Source organism: Nestor notabilis, unplaced genomic scaffold (assembly GCF_000696875.1).
Source record: "Nestor notabilis isolate BGI_N333 unplaced genomic scaffold, ASM69687v1 scaffold10392, whole genome shotgun sequence".
Taxonomy (NCBI): domain Eukaryota; kingdom Metazoa; phylum Chordata; class Aves; order Psittaciformes; family Psittacidae; genus Nestor; species Nestor notabilis.
The window spans coordinates 1,722-17,592 of NW_009917895.1; the positions used below are offsets into that span (position 1 = coordinate 1,722).

Genomic DNA, 15,871 nt, shown 5'->3' on the forward strand with positions numbered 1-15,871 from the left:
CACCAATGCATGGTGGTAGGCAGCAGTATTACCCAGGGGGGAATGTCATAGTGCTCACTGCTGGCCCCAACTGTCCCCTCCGTCCTGGGAGCAGGGAGGACAAAGATCTGCCAAATAGCTGAAGGAGGTGACTGAATTGTCCTCCACTTGACTACGGTTCTTGACATCGTACCACTGCCTTTAAATAATTTAGCAAACGCTGTTTTGACATCCGTAAGGAAATATAGCCAGGTTGCCCCACACTGCCGATAGGTTGACCTTTCTAGTGGTACCTGGTGGTGCAGCAATAGGGATCTGCTGGTTTGCTTTAGAGGGAATAAAACTGATTTCCAGTGGTGTTATCAAGAGCTTGATGTATTGAGGTACCTAGCCAAGGCAGTGCTCCACACACAGCATGCCACAGACAGGCTCTTCAGGTCCTTTTTTTAATATTCCTAGCTGAGGGCCATACTGTGCAGGTAGTGGCTAGTCCTCTGTGAGACTGGGACAAAGACATTTTGAGGACTAAAATGCAGTGGTGTCAGGAAGCAGTAATGAGGATATTCCCGACCTGGCTGCTGCTGTCTTGTTCTTGTAGTATACAAAAAACTTTAATTTTTCTAACTGTTGAAAAAGGAGTGTGCTTTCTGAGTTACCATCTGCGGAGCAGGAGGAAAACAAAAAAGTAGTATGACTGAAAGATATTACCAGCAAGATAAGTTGCTGCCAGGAGAAGATAAATTTAATTTATTACATTATCTTTCAAGTGGCTTGTGCATGATAACTTAGTCCCTGAGCATCCTGGCAAATAATAATGTTAGTGTGTCTACTGCACTGCCACTAGCCTGTCAGAGGCAAAGATTTACTATTGTGATACTAATTTTGCTCAAATAATATTAAGAGAAGAAGTAATTACAAACAGTGGAAGAGACCTTGTGTGATTTCTGCTGACTGAGTGCATAGGCCTTGCCTTCAGCCAGGGGAACTGGTATACCACCATTATCTTTAGTGGAGTCATGACAGTTTACAGCTGCTGAGTTGTGGCTGATAAAGACCTAAGTCTGGCATATAGTTTTCTTCACAGAAAGAAATGTATTTATGCTTTGGTAGACCATTATGGTAACTCTGCTTTGGAAAACGCTTACAGAAACTTTTATTTTGTTGCATTTGGTCCTCTTAAATGATACGAATATGATTGAATGTAATTCTGTCAGGCAGCCATCAGCCAGTCTGCTCAGTATTGCTAGTTGAACTATCGTTAACGAATACTTTTCTAGTCAAATGTAATTGTTTATTTTACAGTGGAAAGCACTTGCGATTCATCTGGATACAGTGGCATTTTGTTATAAGCCAATACAATGAAAGACAGTGATAGTTTATGTGATAACAGTGTGCATATTATAACTGAATTGTAATTAGATTGAACCTTAGCTGAGGTGAAGCCATTCTGCTGAATAGCTTCACTGTTACCACGCTTCAGAAAAGAGGTCCAAAACTCAAGGGCCCAGTTCTGCTCATGGGAAATTAATGAGGTGATTGCTGTCATCTTCAGAGTAAAAAACACTGAGGACACAAAGCAACAGCTGTGTTTCTTGGGTAATATGTCTTTTCCGGTGGGTCTGTTCAGCAGAGTGATTTGCACCTAAGAGCTAGAATGGGAAAATAATAATTATAATGATGATGAAAATTGTAATAATGGGTAAATGGTAAATTATTTTCTCAGAAAATAATTACAAAACATCCTGCATGCACTAAAAAATTCAAGTCAATTCACTGTAGGCTTTTGTCAGATTACTTCTTTTCTGATGGAGACAACCCAGGAAAAGGGAGAGTAAGAAAACTTGAGAATGAGTGTGGGTCATCCTTTCAATCTGTTTACATTCATCTGGGACATGGTTTGCTCCTCCCTTCTTCCAGAAGGCACTTAGAAATTCATCTCCCACTTTCAAGTGCCCAAAACTGAGTGCTGGAGGAGAACATGGTTTTGTGATCTTAAGAAACTTCTATATAGTATTATAGGATCATAGAATGGTTTAGGTTGGAAGGGACCTTAAAGATCATCTGGTTCCAACTCCTTTTTTGGGAAATTCTCATGACCCTTGAGTAAAAAAAAGGTGAGGTCAGGAGCTCTAGCTCCTAAAAAGTTCCCTAAACTTAGATACTTAATTTTGGGCCAGTGGAAGGTGTTCTGCCATCCAGCACAACTTCTAGTTTTCTTACCTTTCCCATATAAAGAAAAAAATAAATAAATCTTTACAGATCTGGTTCACATTGAACCAGCTCTCACCTCATCCTGATTCTTACCCTGGTTTGGTTACCAACCTGAAAAATTGGCCATCTGTTCAACCTTAGTACATGCACTGGCGCATGAGCACTGATTCTCATTGAAATATGCAGCAATTAAACTAACATTTCTGGTAAAACAGTGAGTTCTTCTGACATCATCTGATACTTTAACAAAGCTGTGCAGGTCTCTTCTGGTATTTATATATGGCAATGGGAAAAAGACAACCAGGAGCATCTGCTGCGAAAATGCAGCCTTATCAAAGTCCACAGGAAAACACTGCAGTCAGTCTAAGTCATAACTTAAAGAAAAGCAGAAGTAAATTGAGAAGGACAATTCAAGTTGATATAACTCTTTTTTATTAAAAAAACCCCAACATTAAACATATGTCTTGTATAGGCATGCAAAGAAAAAGGAGGAAAAAAAAAAGTGAACCACAATAAAGAAAAGTAATACTTATGAAGATGTGACTTGCTATGTTTATTTTAAAAGGGGTAGCAGAAGTCCAGCTAATTTGAATGGGAAGTAGGATTGATTTTACGATGACTGGCCTTCAGAGAATCTCCTTAATCAAAAATAGCATAATTTTGCACCATTAGCAGTGAGAAGTTATTTTAGGCGTTGGTACCATGCACAGTGGCCTCAAGACTTGACACCAACATTCTCAGGGTCTTTGCTACCTTAGGTCTGCATGGGGAACAAGGACAAGCTTAGAAAGCAGTGAGTTTGCCCTGGTGCTTTTGGTAGCACCACGTACGGTTAGGTCCTCTTGAGAAGGAGTGAGCTGGTTGCTGTGCATGCTGGGGCTTGCTGGAACTGTTTGCTAATCCTTCTCACCACTCCTCTGCATTTTTTCAGCATGGAAATTTTGTAGGGGAAAACACCTATGAGCAGTTCTCCACATCGCCCTCTCATTCCTGCAACAGAGCTGCATCTGTGCAGAGTGTGGCAGACAGCTTACCGACAGCTACCATGATAAGCATGCAGCTTTGCTAGACCTTGCTGTCCCATCATTGCCAGCATCCCTTCTGGCTCCTGGGTGTATGTTGCAGCTCGAGCACCCGCATAGGTGACATGGAAGGACAATGAGATTTATGTTGCATCTTTTGATTTTATTTTCAGAGCCTGGTTTGGGAGCCAGTCTCCCAGATTAATATGCGAAGGTGGCTGGAGCTGGGGATCCACACCGCCTGCCCAGAGGAGTGCTTGGAGGAACGTGTCTTGATCTCCCTCTTGTGGAAAGTTACCGAAACTGAATTCTCGTGATACTAAAGAAGAGAAGTCCAGTATGGTCAAACAAATGATGGCAGCAGTTACCGAGCCAGCTGATGCTCTTGTCAGCCCTCAAGGAAATGAAGAGATGGACTCTCTGATTGTACTGCATTATAATTACACAGGAAAGCTTATTTTAAGGGAAAAGGCAACGGATAACGTAGACCTGCCCACTGTCGCATTTCTGATCCTGTGTAGTTTCATAGTCCTGGAAAACTTGATGGTGTTGATTGCCATATGGAAAAACAATAAATTTCACAACCGCATGTATTTTTTTATTGGCAATCTAGCTCTCTGCGATCTTCTAGCTGGAGTTGTTTACAAAGTAAACATTCTTATGTCTGGGAAGAAAACTCTGAGCTTGTCCTCCACAATCTGGTTCATTAGAGAGGGCAGCATGTTTGTTGCCCTGGGAGCCTCCACTTTCAGCCTTCTAGCAATAGCTATTGAGCGCCATTTGACCATGATTAAAATGAGGCCTTACGATGCGAATAAGAAATACAGAGTGTTCCTTCTCATTGGTACCTGCTGGCTTATTTCAATTTCCTTGGGTGCTTTACCCATCCTGGGCTGGAACTGTATAAACAACTTACCAGATTGCTCAACAATTTTGCCTCTGTACTCCAAGAAATATGTTGTGTTCTGCATTAGTATCTTCATAGCCATTTTGGTTGCCATTGTCATCCTTTATGCCCGTATCTACATCCTGGTAAAGTCCAGCAGTCGTAATGTCACTAACCACAATAACTCTGAGCGGTCCATGGCACTCCTTAGGACTGTCGTGATTGTTGTCAGTGTTTTCATTGCTTGTTGGTCTCCGCTGTTCATCCTTTTCCTCGTCGATGTGGCCTGCAGAGTCAGGGAGTGCTCTATCTTGTACAAAGCCAACTGGTTTATTGCTTTGGCGGTTATCAATTCTGCAATGAACCCCATCATCTACACTCTGGCCAGTAAGGAAATGCGTCGGGCTTTCTTTCGCCTTGTTTGCGGCTGCCTGGTGAAATCCAAGGTGTCCAGGTCTTTGCCTGTTCAGCCCATGCCAGATCACAGTCGAAGTAAATCCAGCAGCAGCAATGCCCAGAAGCCAAAGGAGGATTTCCCACCAAAGAAAATTCCCTCGTGTATCGCTGAGAAAAATGAATCTTCATTTCACAATGGAAACATCTGTAAGTAAAGGACTGCTTGAGACAAGTACCTTTCTGTGGCTTTTAGATTTGAACTACAAGTGTAGTTTAAGTACTCATGCACTTAAGTCACAGGGGAGAACACTAACCATTTATTTAACTTTGAGAACGTATTTATCAATAATCATTTGCTTTGGGTGTTCGTTCAGTAACACACCCAATTCAGAAAAACCCTTTCACTCTACCAAACAGCCAGGACAGAGTCCATGTACATCTAATGATACTATGCATCGTGATGGCATTGCATGATAAGGCTGCATTTGGCACAGCCTGATCTTGCAAGACATCAACAAAACCTGTTAGAAACTTAAGCGTTACGCTAAACACTGATGATGATTGGAAAATGATTGCTGACTGGGAGAGAAGCTCATTATGTGTGTTGGTGATTATAGTTCTTTATATGTATCTTGCTGTTATGTTAATGGCCTTATATGTATGTGGCATAAATAGCTGTATATTTGTACAATTCCTTACTAAAAAGTCATCGTTTGGTAAAAGTTTACGCTATGCTAAACGTTGTATTGCAGTATACAGTGTAAAGTGACAAATTATACAAATAGATGTGTTTCAATGGGGATATTTGAAATGAAGTAGTAGCTTTTAACTGACAGGAACTTTAATATGTCATATCAATGCAGTATTTTTATTTTTTTCACTGTTATTCAGACTTTTCATGTTTAGTGAAAGACAACGTAACAGTTGTCACTGTGGCATTTCACAACGTATTTTAAACAAGCAGTAGTAAATAACCATGGAGAGAGGCTATATACGTTCACTATTTAAAGTAGTTAAAATGTGACTATACATGTGTATCAAGTGTATGTACTGTTTCAATGCATATATTTTTACTTACTATTTCCAATGTATTTAAAAATGTATGGCAAACCTATGTAAACCTGCGTACATTGTGAATGCACTACCTGAGCTGAGATTCTTCAGTTATGAAACAGAGACGTATCATTTCAGAAAACAGTGAACCACAACGGGTCCCTGTGGAGTTCCTTCTTCTCTCTCCAGGCACTACCACAGCATGGGAATGCATTGGAAATTCTCCTTGGAAAGAATTTCAGGCAGTGGGACAAGATCCCATTTTCTCGCAGTGGGACCCTGCACTTCTACTGTCTCAGGCACTTTTGCAAATACAAGAGTGAAGATGCGGTACAAGAGGATCATGCTGAAGGGCATATATCCCTTTATACCTGACCCTGCCTTGGATCTGGAAAGAAAGCCTGTGTAGTTTGAAGGCCGGGAGCCCCAGACTTACTCTTTTGAGAGGCTGTTCCAGAGAAACCTGTATGAATACAACTTTGTGGTTCATCAGTGCCTTACCAGCCTCAGTACAGGATGGTATTCAGCATCAAAGGGTTTTCCTGGGACCTAGAGCTGTTAATACTTCATAAACATCTTGTTTCAAGTCACCATGAAAGTGGCCCATGGTACTTCCATCAACAATACTTTATGGCTGGAGGCTTCAGTAGACGTTGACGGGAAGTTCTGAGACTGGTTCCCATTGTCTTTTAGTAAGAATGTAAGCATCTAACTTTATTGGGCTCTTTCAAGGATTTGTGTTTAATGTCTCAAACCACACCTTGCCATATGCACAGTAAGAAGTAGTTGAGGCTTTTTAATACACAGCCTGCACAGCTTGGAAGAGCTCACCCTTAGATTTACTCCGGTCTTAATCATTTAAAGCAGCAGCATTAGTCTTTCCAAGTATGTACAATGTATAATGTGTGTAGCAAAAGCCTTTCATTTTAAAGAATGAAATTAAATTTAGAGGTTTGCATTGTGATTATCTTTTACAAGTTAACAGTTTGCTTGTAAATGTTTTATGCTGTTAGGTGTAAGAACAAAGAAAAAATGTATTTGAATGAAATAACTGTGAAAATGAGTATTAAATATGACATAATTTCTACTAAAAATGTTGAAAAGCAGTGCACTTAAGAAAAAGCTAAGCCAAGCATGATATAACTGTGTGAACTGCAGATACAGGGCTGGGTCAGCATCTCTGTAGCTTTCAGAAATAGAGCTGACATTGCATTGCCCTGGCTTGCTTAGGTTTTTAGATCTTATAGTGTTACTTGTCTGTATTTTCAGTGTTGAAGTTCTCCTCTGAACTTGTGTCTTTGAAAACTGCAGCTAAAATACTTGTATACTTCTAAGTGTTAGTGCACGAGCTGGTGGCACATGGCAGCATTCCTTGCTATTGTAGAGCAGAAAGGCCTTAGCAGCACAGCGGTTTGAGAAAACATTGTGGCTGACCACAAATCAACTCTCATGTCAAGGATGTCACACAATTCTCACTACTTAGGTGAAAAAAAAAGAAATCTTAAAGTCAAAGTCCAAAAACATGCACATAAAAGTTAGTGTTAACGTCGGGAGTCCAGCCTTAGCTATTGTCAGAGTTGATGCAAGGTACAAGTAATGCAAGCCACTCCACTGTTGGAGGTCATGCGATTGCATGTCAGTGCAAAAACCTTTCACTCTGTTTTGATTTCCTTCTCTTATTCTGGAGCTGTGGGGATACTTTATTAGTTCACTACCCTGCTGTACTTGAAGCAGGCTTCTAAGATTCATACGTTCACATGTAACACTGATAGTATAATTTACCAAGTATTTAGGACTAAAGAGAAAAAGACTGTTATGGATATATGTCACAGTGGGATGTACCCACTTAAGACTGTTAAGTAAGGCACCGATCCTGGAAGATTTCTGAGCAAAATTTTAAAGCAGGATGAAGTCAAGGGCTCAGCAGCAGTGGGCCATAAACAACCAGGAAGATATCCTATCCTTGAAGCTGTAAAAGATGGATAATAGCTTATTTCACCCTAAAATATTAGAAAATTCTTCAAAATACATCCTAGAATCTAAGCTTTTTATCATCTAGGCTGATGTGAGCATGCAAAGAACTCACTCAGGTCTCCCTTTCGCCATTGGTTTTATGCGGAGCAAAAGTTAAAAAGGAGGTATTTTATTCATATTATTTCATGAATTGCAATATTTATTTAGATTCTGGATTACGAAAGAAATGCAAATCAAAGCACTTGAGGAAAAAAAAAGCTTTCACAAGAGTCTTTCCAACAGTCTTTTATTGCCAACAGTCTTGCAGAGCGTTTTCAACTCATTAGGTACCACAAACATTTTGAAAATTTTAATTAAATCTTAAACCTTTAAACCAAAGTTGTGTAGCAGTCATTTTTCAAAGAACTTTAAAGAAGGCTTAGGCCTTCTGTGGATAACGTGCACGGTCACACTGGGTGTTGTGCCTGTGGAATGCCGTGCAGCTGAAGGTGGCAGGTTCTGCCTCCACTGTCCCTGGGCCAGAGGAAGGGTTTGCCCTGCTTTTCTGGGAGTGGACTCGGTCCCTGGGCTCACCTGCTCCAAGGACTGTCTGCTCTGGCAGCACCGCTCACAGTGGCTCCCTTGGGAAGGCACATTTTACAAGGAGAGGCTGTGTTTGGGGTGTCATGAGATGTGCTGGCATCCGCTCTGGGTAGTGCCACCAACACAACCAAGGGGACAGCTCGGACCCTTGAGGGGAGCTGTGGACCCCGTGGCCACCCTTGTGCCTGGGGACATTGCCTTCTCGTGGCAGGCAGGCACAGCAGCACTGACCAGCGGTTTCTACTTGGCCACCTTTAGCTGTGATGCTTGCAGCAGCTCTGAGGCCGATCCCTCCAGGAGTGAGGGGCAGTGAGTGAGTGGCCGTATGGTTCTGAGTTACCGGCTGGGCTTAAACCACGACAGGCCTCCCTGTACCTGCGGTGGCATGGAGACACCATGCAGAGGCATGCAGAGGTGTCCTGGTGCCCATCCTGCCTTCGGACCTGCGTTTATTCTCTGCAAGAGCAATGTAACTTCCCAGGGCAACCCCAGGCTCAGCTTTTCTCCAAGCAGGTAAGAGGGAAGGGCTTCTACAAGTTGGCACTCAGGAGGTGGGGGAGGGCGATTTTGGGAACAGACCAGCTAAGCTCCCTTCTGACATGGAGTCCTTCTCCCCTCCACAATCCACTGCTTTTGCATGGACTTTGTGCTTGTATTTACTCTCCATGGGAAGACCATGGAGTGAGCTACCCTTGGCTACCCTCAGCTATTCAGTGTGCCAAGCAGGAAACCTACCTTTTCAGGAGATGGCATCATCTGGCCCAGAAAGAGGGACTGTATGAGCAATTACTTGCATCATGAAAATGGTACTTGTTGAAAATGAACTCGAGGAAATCGGTGTTTCTTCTGCCAAAGTAAGTAGAGATCCTCTGGTGTAAAGTAAGTTTAACAGAGTTCAAACTCCTCATTTGCTGGTCCTTGGACAACTTTTATCCCCATTTCTACTGAGACAAGCATTTCACTGACGTATTAATATTCAATTTCCAGGTAAACTTTGTAGAATGTCATTTATTCTGCTACAAAATGGGCATCACTTCAGGTAAACTAAAACCCAAAACACACAAACCCCCCAAAACCCCAGCAGCAAACAAACCACAAAAAAAACGGGCGTAGGAGAAAAGACTCAAGCTCACTTCGCATGCATTTCATTCTGACGGTAGTGCTCATTATTTTATTACTTTGGTTAATCATATACAAACTGAATAATCAGAAAACAGTTGTATAACACTTACGTTCAAAATTCTGTTGCTCAAGGACTTCCTTAGAGACAGAATTTGCCTCTATAGCCAGAATACTACAATCAGCAGACAGGCAAGAACTTGAGATTCACAAAAGTGGTTGGGAATATAAACGATCACAATATTTCCACATACATTATTTTTTCTGCAATTCTCAGTTAAAAATGTTTCTAAAAGTAACAAATATTAATAAATAAAAAATGTACAGTCAAACTCCCTTTCACAGCAAAATAGCCACTTTTTTTGTTTTGTTGTTGCTGCCCACACAATGCAAAGAAAAACATTTACCTCAAAAGGAGAAAACTCTGGCTTCTTTTGAGGTTTAACTCTGCAAGACTTTACTGAGAAGCAATTATCACACCAATTCAGCCACAAAGGACACAAATATATACCAATTATAATCTTTACATTCTTTGCTTAATAAAATTTCACTTATTTTGCATTAATATATGCCCAGGTGTGTTCGGTGGGTTTTGCCTCGTTGGAAAAGTAAAGGAGGAGTGCTGGAAAAAGTTGTCATTTGACCTGTATGTTATTTTACCTTCATGATAGTTACATAAAACGTGGATCTGCATCTTGATCTCAAATCTGAGGCTACCTTCCTTTTCTGAGTCATCCATGCTGTCTCCCACAAAGTGGGATAGCAGAATGAGTCACCCAGCTTTAGCTTTTTTCTTCTTTCCTTTTGGTTTCCATGGCCTGTTCTGTTGTCAAAAAAGGTTTAAACACTCTTTATATGGTACTTTTGCTAGAAGTGTACAGCTCTGAAATCTTAGCCCCCTTACCGAGACAAAAAAAAATGCCCCACTTTTTTCTCAGTGGAAGCCATACAGGATGCTTACGTTGGAGTACACAGAAAAACAGATCAGGTCTTACGAACGTTAGGTGTTCCAAAAAGAGATGTGTGGTAGTCATTGCCTAGGTATTTTGCAGTTGCCTAGGTATTTTGCAGTTCCTATTAGTGGCTTATATGCCTATTGGCTTGTGTTTCCAGGCTTCACATTTCTTATCCCTGGGGTTTTCTCTACCAAGACAGCTTTCCATTCCCTATCCAAGCCTCTGATAACTGCTGGCAAATTGTATGTCCATGTTTTCTTTTCCACAGGCCTGCCCTCATTCCAGCTGCATTCAATGCAGGTGTGAGCAAGGTCCACAGAGACTGTGTGTGAGTTAGTAAAGTACAGCTGAATTTCCCCATCTCCTGACAGCTTTGAGCAACCATAGATTTGTGGAGAGTGCAACCCTAGGTTCGAGCAACAAAACCATGCAAATCAACCTCTTTTTGACAGTAGACTAAGGTAAACTTGAATTTGGATTTTATGCAGACATATTTTGAAAATGTCTGAAAGATAAAAAGGGAAGTGTGTCTGTTACTTCAGCTTAGACTTTGTTTATGCAAATATGGTTTATTTAATATAAATGCTTGGTTCTACCAGTTACTTCAGATAGACACTGGATGCTAAGAACAAAGGCTTGAAAACAGGATTCGTAAACTTTTGTTAGAACATTCACGAGTTCCAAATTTCCCCTTTACAGCTGCAAATTTCCCAGAGGCTGCAAAACTCTTAAGTTTTCAAATGGAGCATTTGCTACTTACTAAATATGCATCAATTCTATTATGAATACATTGTAGCTGGCATCTGGCACTTGATGTGCCAGCAGCAATCACACTGTGATATACATTTTTTTAAATTCTCCACATCTTACTGCACACCATGACGCCTGGGGACCACGATGATAAATGTGAGCATACTCTTCCACAGAGCATAGAAAGAATGAACCAGGATATAAAAAATCTAGTGCTGGCAGGTGACATTTGCCACACTGTTAGTAAGTATTTTCTTCTGGTGACAGTGTGCGTTTTGCACTCAAACCCTGGTCCCAAGACTATGTTCTTTGTTCAACCTTTTACTGAACATGTGTGGCAGAGGTTTCTGGCAGAACAAGTGTTATCTCCCTTTGTGAACCCTGTAGGATGTGGGGGGAAGCTACTGTATAACCTTCCATCCTCACTGTGTATGCAAAGCCCTGGGCAAGGAGGCAGGCAGTAAGCCATGGAAATTCTGTCTCCTCCTATTGTCTCCACCCAGGCATGGCCAACTTGAACGTCCTTTTCTTGCATTAAGGAAGGAAACCTGGGGAGTCCTCACTCTGAGCAAACTCCCATTGCAGTCAGAAGATAATTCAGTTTTCAAATCACATTTCCTACCTTTGAGGTTTCAGTGCTTCTGAAGCATCTGAAGTAACTGAAAGTTTGGGAACACAACTGTACCTCAATATCCAGTCTATCACTGCCAGACACACTGGAAATTTTTATTATCCTAGTAGTCATTCTAGATCTACAATAAAATAAATCAGAAGCATTTGGTTCACTTCTGAAAGTTCTTTGTTTGAAGGAATCGAACATGTTTTCAGTGCCCAGAACTCACATAGGTGCAACACAGCTGGAATCAAAACTGATAATCAGATAATACTCAAAATCAATGTAGTCAGTCTTGCAGGATATTTATAGAGTTTCAGTTCTGACTGTTTAGCTCTCCCCTGGGAAAAATCAAAGGATACCATAATATTGTCTAAACTCAGTGATTTTTATTGCCTCTAGTAAATTTGTTCATTCAAGTAAAATCCCCCTTCTTGAAGTCACAGTACTGAATTATCGCTAGCAAGTGTCCAGCCCTTAGGATTGCATAAAAAAGAGTAAAAACAAAAGGTGGGGGGACTCAAAACCAAAGGTAAACATTAAAAGGCTCAAATTATTATGCTGCCTGCAGTCTGGTCTTCAGCCAACTGCACAGCATTTGAGCCCATCTTATAACTTCTACATCTCTTAAATTGCTAACAGTATTGGCTCCTCATAGAAATGAGCCCTGCCTCTCTAGCAAGTTCAATTAGCTCTTGTTGAGCTCTAACAAGAACAGGTTTGGAACTGCTATCCAAATGGCTATGCAGTTTTCACACCATTTTCATGCAGGGGAAAGCCAAACCTACCAGAGCAACAGTGACAAAAAGCAATGGCAGGATCCACAAAAGGAGCATTGATTGGCCCACATGCCCCTCCTTCCTTGGCAGCTTTGAGATCATTTGGTTCTCAGTCACTTAGAAAAGCCTCTGGTTCATCACACCTGGCCAGACAGGGTCTGCTGGCCCATTGCAGCAGTAAGGGCACTGTCGCAGCCCAAAGGTGCTACTGTTACCTAGGGCCAAACTTCATGTGATTAAGCTACGGGTAACATCTGCATCATCAGTGGGCACGGCGAGCTGGGCAAATCAGCTGTGCTGACAGAGCAGCTTAAAACAGCCACATTTTCCTGGAGGCAGAGTTTGTGAAATGTAGTCTGGGGAATTAAATATTTCTGTCAAGCTGTTTCACTTTCTGTCTCCCTGCCACCTGCTTTGATTTCCAAAACATGCAGCTAGGTGGCTGCTAAGTTATTAAAGATGGTAAAAAAAATTAGATTCTTATTTCTGTGTATGTTTAGTGCCTTCATTCATGCACCTATATCTTGTCACGTTTTTCCAGGCATACGCTGACAGGGTATTTAGGAATCTAAAACTGACATAGGCAGCAGGTGGGATTTTTGAAGGCACCTAAGGGGGTTTGGCACCCGGTTCTTACTGAAGTGATATACAACATTCAAAGTAAAAAAGAGGCCTTCTCCTATAGTTAGTGATATCACACTAAACATTTTCCAGGACATGGCTATAGGGAGATGGGAGCATGATATGACAATTATTGTACATGACAAAAAAGGTGGCAACTGATATAGTTTAAGCTGGATTTGGTGAGACACAGATGCTCTTAAATAAAGTAGTTTTGATGAATAGTGCTTTGGGGTATAAGATCTCCTTATGTTCCCTTGAAATTTCCAACCTGGTAAAGGACAACCCAAATGTTAAGAATTCCACTAACCTCAGCGCCATACTAATTTGGGTTGCAATGCAGCATTTAATTTCTTTCCTTTGCTCTCAGCTCCCACACAGGTCTAGAAATAACAACTAATTAGTATTCACAATAAAATTAATCATCACAAGCGTTTTTTTCACTAATGTTATAGTTTGGCTTCTGAATGTCTTGAATAAAAAATTGTATTTGTCTTGAATAAAAGAGTGTATTTTTATTCACTGCTCATATGATTCGTCTTAGGTGCCTCAGTCATTTTTGTTCTTGAGATCAAGCAAAACCAAACTTCCCAAGTTGCATCTTCACTATATTTCAAAACAGAAGACATAGGCAAAATATTTCAGAATTTTAATAAGGTGATCCTACCTGAATGAATCGTTTAGTCAGTTCGCTTGTAGTCTGACAAAATTTTTAACTTAGCAAATTCTGAAAACCAAATCTAATTTGAAGTAGATTCAAGTATTGACTACTTCAGGGTAGGCAGATGCTTAACCCAGACTTACCCTGCTGAGTCACAGCCTTTATGAATCAGGTCTGAAAATCTGATTTGAGATACTGGTTCTAGAGACAACCTTGGAACACTGAAGGCTAAATCCTCATTCTGGCACAAACTTTGCCTTTAGAGGAACTATGTCTATTGAATTTGGCTTTCAATAAGCTTTGTAAATAGGAAAATAACTTTCATTTGAATAGTACAAATCTTTTTAAAAACCTTTCTCAGTACCAAAAGCCAAGGACATTTCTGCTAGAAATGCATCTTTAGTACATGTGTATTTCCGACTTGATATTTACAGAAAAGCATTATATTTGCAATACCTATCACTTGCTGAAGGCCAAAGTAAAGGCTTTGGAAGGTAAATGCAAATGTCCACTGAGTCATGATAGTTTTCACTGTTTATAAGAAGAAAAGATTTTTCAGTTATGTCTCTGAACAACCATGTTATGTGTTGTATTAAACCTATTAAACACAAGTTATTTGAACTTGCCTAATCGGTATATAACATCTCATTGGAGACTGGTAGTCAAGGACACCTAGATCTTCACTATAAGCAGAGAACTACTTATAAATAGCATTAGCACTCAAATTAATAAATTAAAGTTACTGAATATTGTTATATTATCCTTAGAAAAATCAAGTGCACACCCTTTATACACAGAGAGGTCACACAAAATCGTTAAAGCAAGATACAAATGTTTGGAGTAGCATCATATAAGAATTCAAACTTGACATCAGAAAGATAAAATTATTTTGATATCAATGACACTGAATAATGCTTTTAAAAATCATTTTATGCTAAATTTCTGAGTTGGAATACTAATTGCTAAATTCAGACTCCTTCCATGGTTAACCAGCATAATCCACCTGTGATCCCCATAGTTGTGCTTCTTAGGTAAAAGCAGAAATAAGATTCCCAATATTTATTTCTCAAGAAATTGAGACTGATGAATTCCATTTTTATCTGAACAATTACAATTGGAATTTTTCTTCTGGTAAAAACACATGGCACAGAAGATAGTTCTATACCATCAACAGACTGACTTGAAAAATATAAATATATATCGTATTTATATATATAATGCGTATATATACACTATCAATATTCACATTAGAGAATCTGAACATTTCATTTAAATTCCTTTTTAAGAAAGCCTTCTGCTGTGACTTCATGTCTACATAAAGCATTGAGAATTTTCAAGTGTACCACTGGAAATGGGGCTTCTTAAACCTAAAGAAAACATACTGGTGAAATATATGTGAATATCCGTAATTTTTTTAATGTACTTTTTTTTTTCAGATCCATAATTTCTACCAGTTATAGCTTACAAATTACAAAAACTAAAATAGTTATCTGGAGTCAGTACTTCCTCTCAGCAGGCTGCTGCAGGCAGAGTTCACTCCCAGAAGAAACTATTGGCAAATTATTCTCAAGATGATGATTGATGAGGTGACTTATGCTGTCAAAGACACGATCTTTTGTACGAACCTTCAAAAAAAGGATGCAAAAAGATAAATTAAAGACCAAAATACTTTTCCCCTTAACTTCATACTAAAATTCTCTAAGAATAAAATTTACCATATTTTAGAGACTCATCCCTTTTCTACCAAAATCAGTGGAATTTGGCATTTCTGGAGTTTTTGTCTCTTCCTCCATTTTCTCCAAACAGTTATTTTGCATGCTACCTATGGGCCAGTCTACTTCTATTACTCTTTCTGAATAGGTCTGCTCAAAAACTTTCTGCACAACATTTTGTTTCACTGTAAGTTGGGGTTTTAGATCAAATTTTCCTCTTCAAGAGACCACCTGCTCCCTTTAAGTGTTTTCACCTTTTCATTAGAAAGAGTTCTCCTTCCAGAGATGCCAGAACCCAGCTTCTCCATGTGCCTCAGCATCTTTGCGCTTTCCTTCTTCTTCAGGTGCTGGAAAATTCTTTTCCCCAAAAGTGATCCAGCCACCACGTGTGCTTGGCTTGGGTTTGCCCCATTCTGCACAGTACACCCCTATGCCTTTGAAACCGAAACACTTCAAGGCAGGGGACATCATTTTTCTACCCCATTTACCAGCCTTCTGCACCAGCATCCTGCTGAGCAAATTATTATACCCATGATAAAAGGAAACTAATTTTGCAA

The 15,871-nt window shown here is 40.2% G+C and overlaps 2 protein-coding genes across 2 annotated transcripts in view; one reads left to right on the top strand and one right to left on the bottom strand.

The window, feature by feature from the left end:
• The first annotated feature begins 3,563 nt into the window (after positions 1-3,563).
• Positions 3,564-4,709, top strand: S1PR3 (sphingosine-1-phosphate receptor 3). Its single transcript, XM_010009452.1, has one exon. The coding sequence runs from the start codon at positions 3,564-3,566 to the stop codon at positions 4,707-4,709; it is 1,146 nt and encodes a 381-aa protein (XP_010007754.1).
• A 10,389-nt stretch (positions 4,710-15,098) lies between these two features.
• SHC3 (SHC (Src homology 2 domain containing) transforming protein 3) overlaps positions 15,099-15,871 on the bottom strand; it is a 54,366-nt gene continuing 53,593 nt past the window's right edge. Inside the window, exon 12 of the mRNA XM_010009453.1 lies at positions 15,099-15,227. Within this exon, the coding sequence (XP_010007755.1) occupies positions 15,099-15,227 (129 nt within the window). The remainder of the gene's footprint in view (positions 15,228-15,871) is intronic.

Coding starts and splice junctions, on each gene's coding strand:
- S1PR3 (XM_010009452.1), top strand. CDS start 3,564: ATGATGGCAGCAGTTACCGAGCCAGCTGATGCTCTTGTCAGCCCTCAA.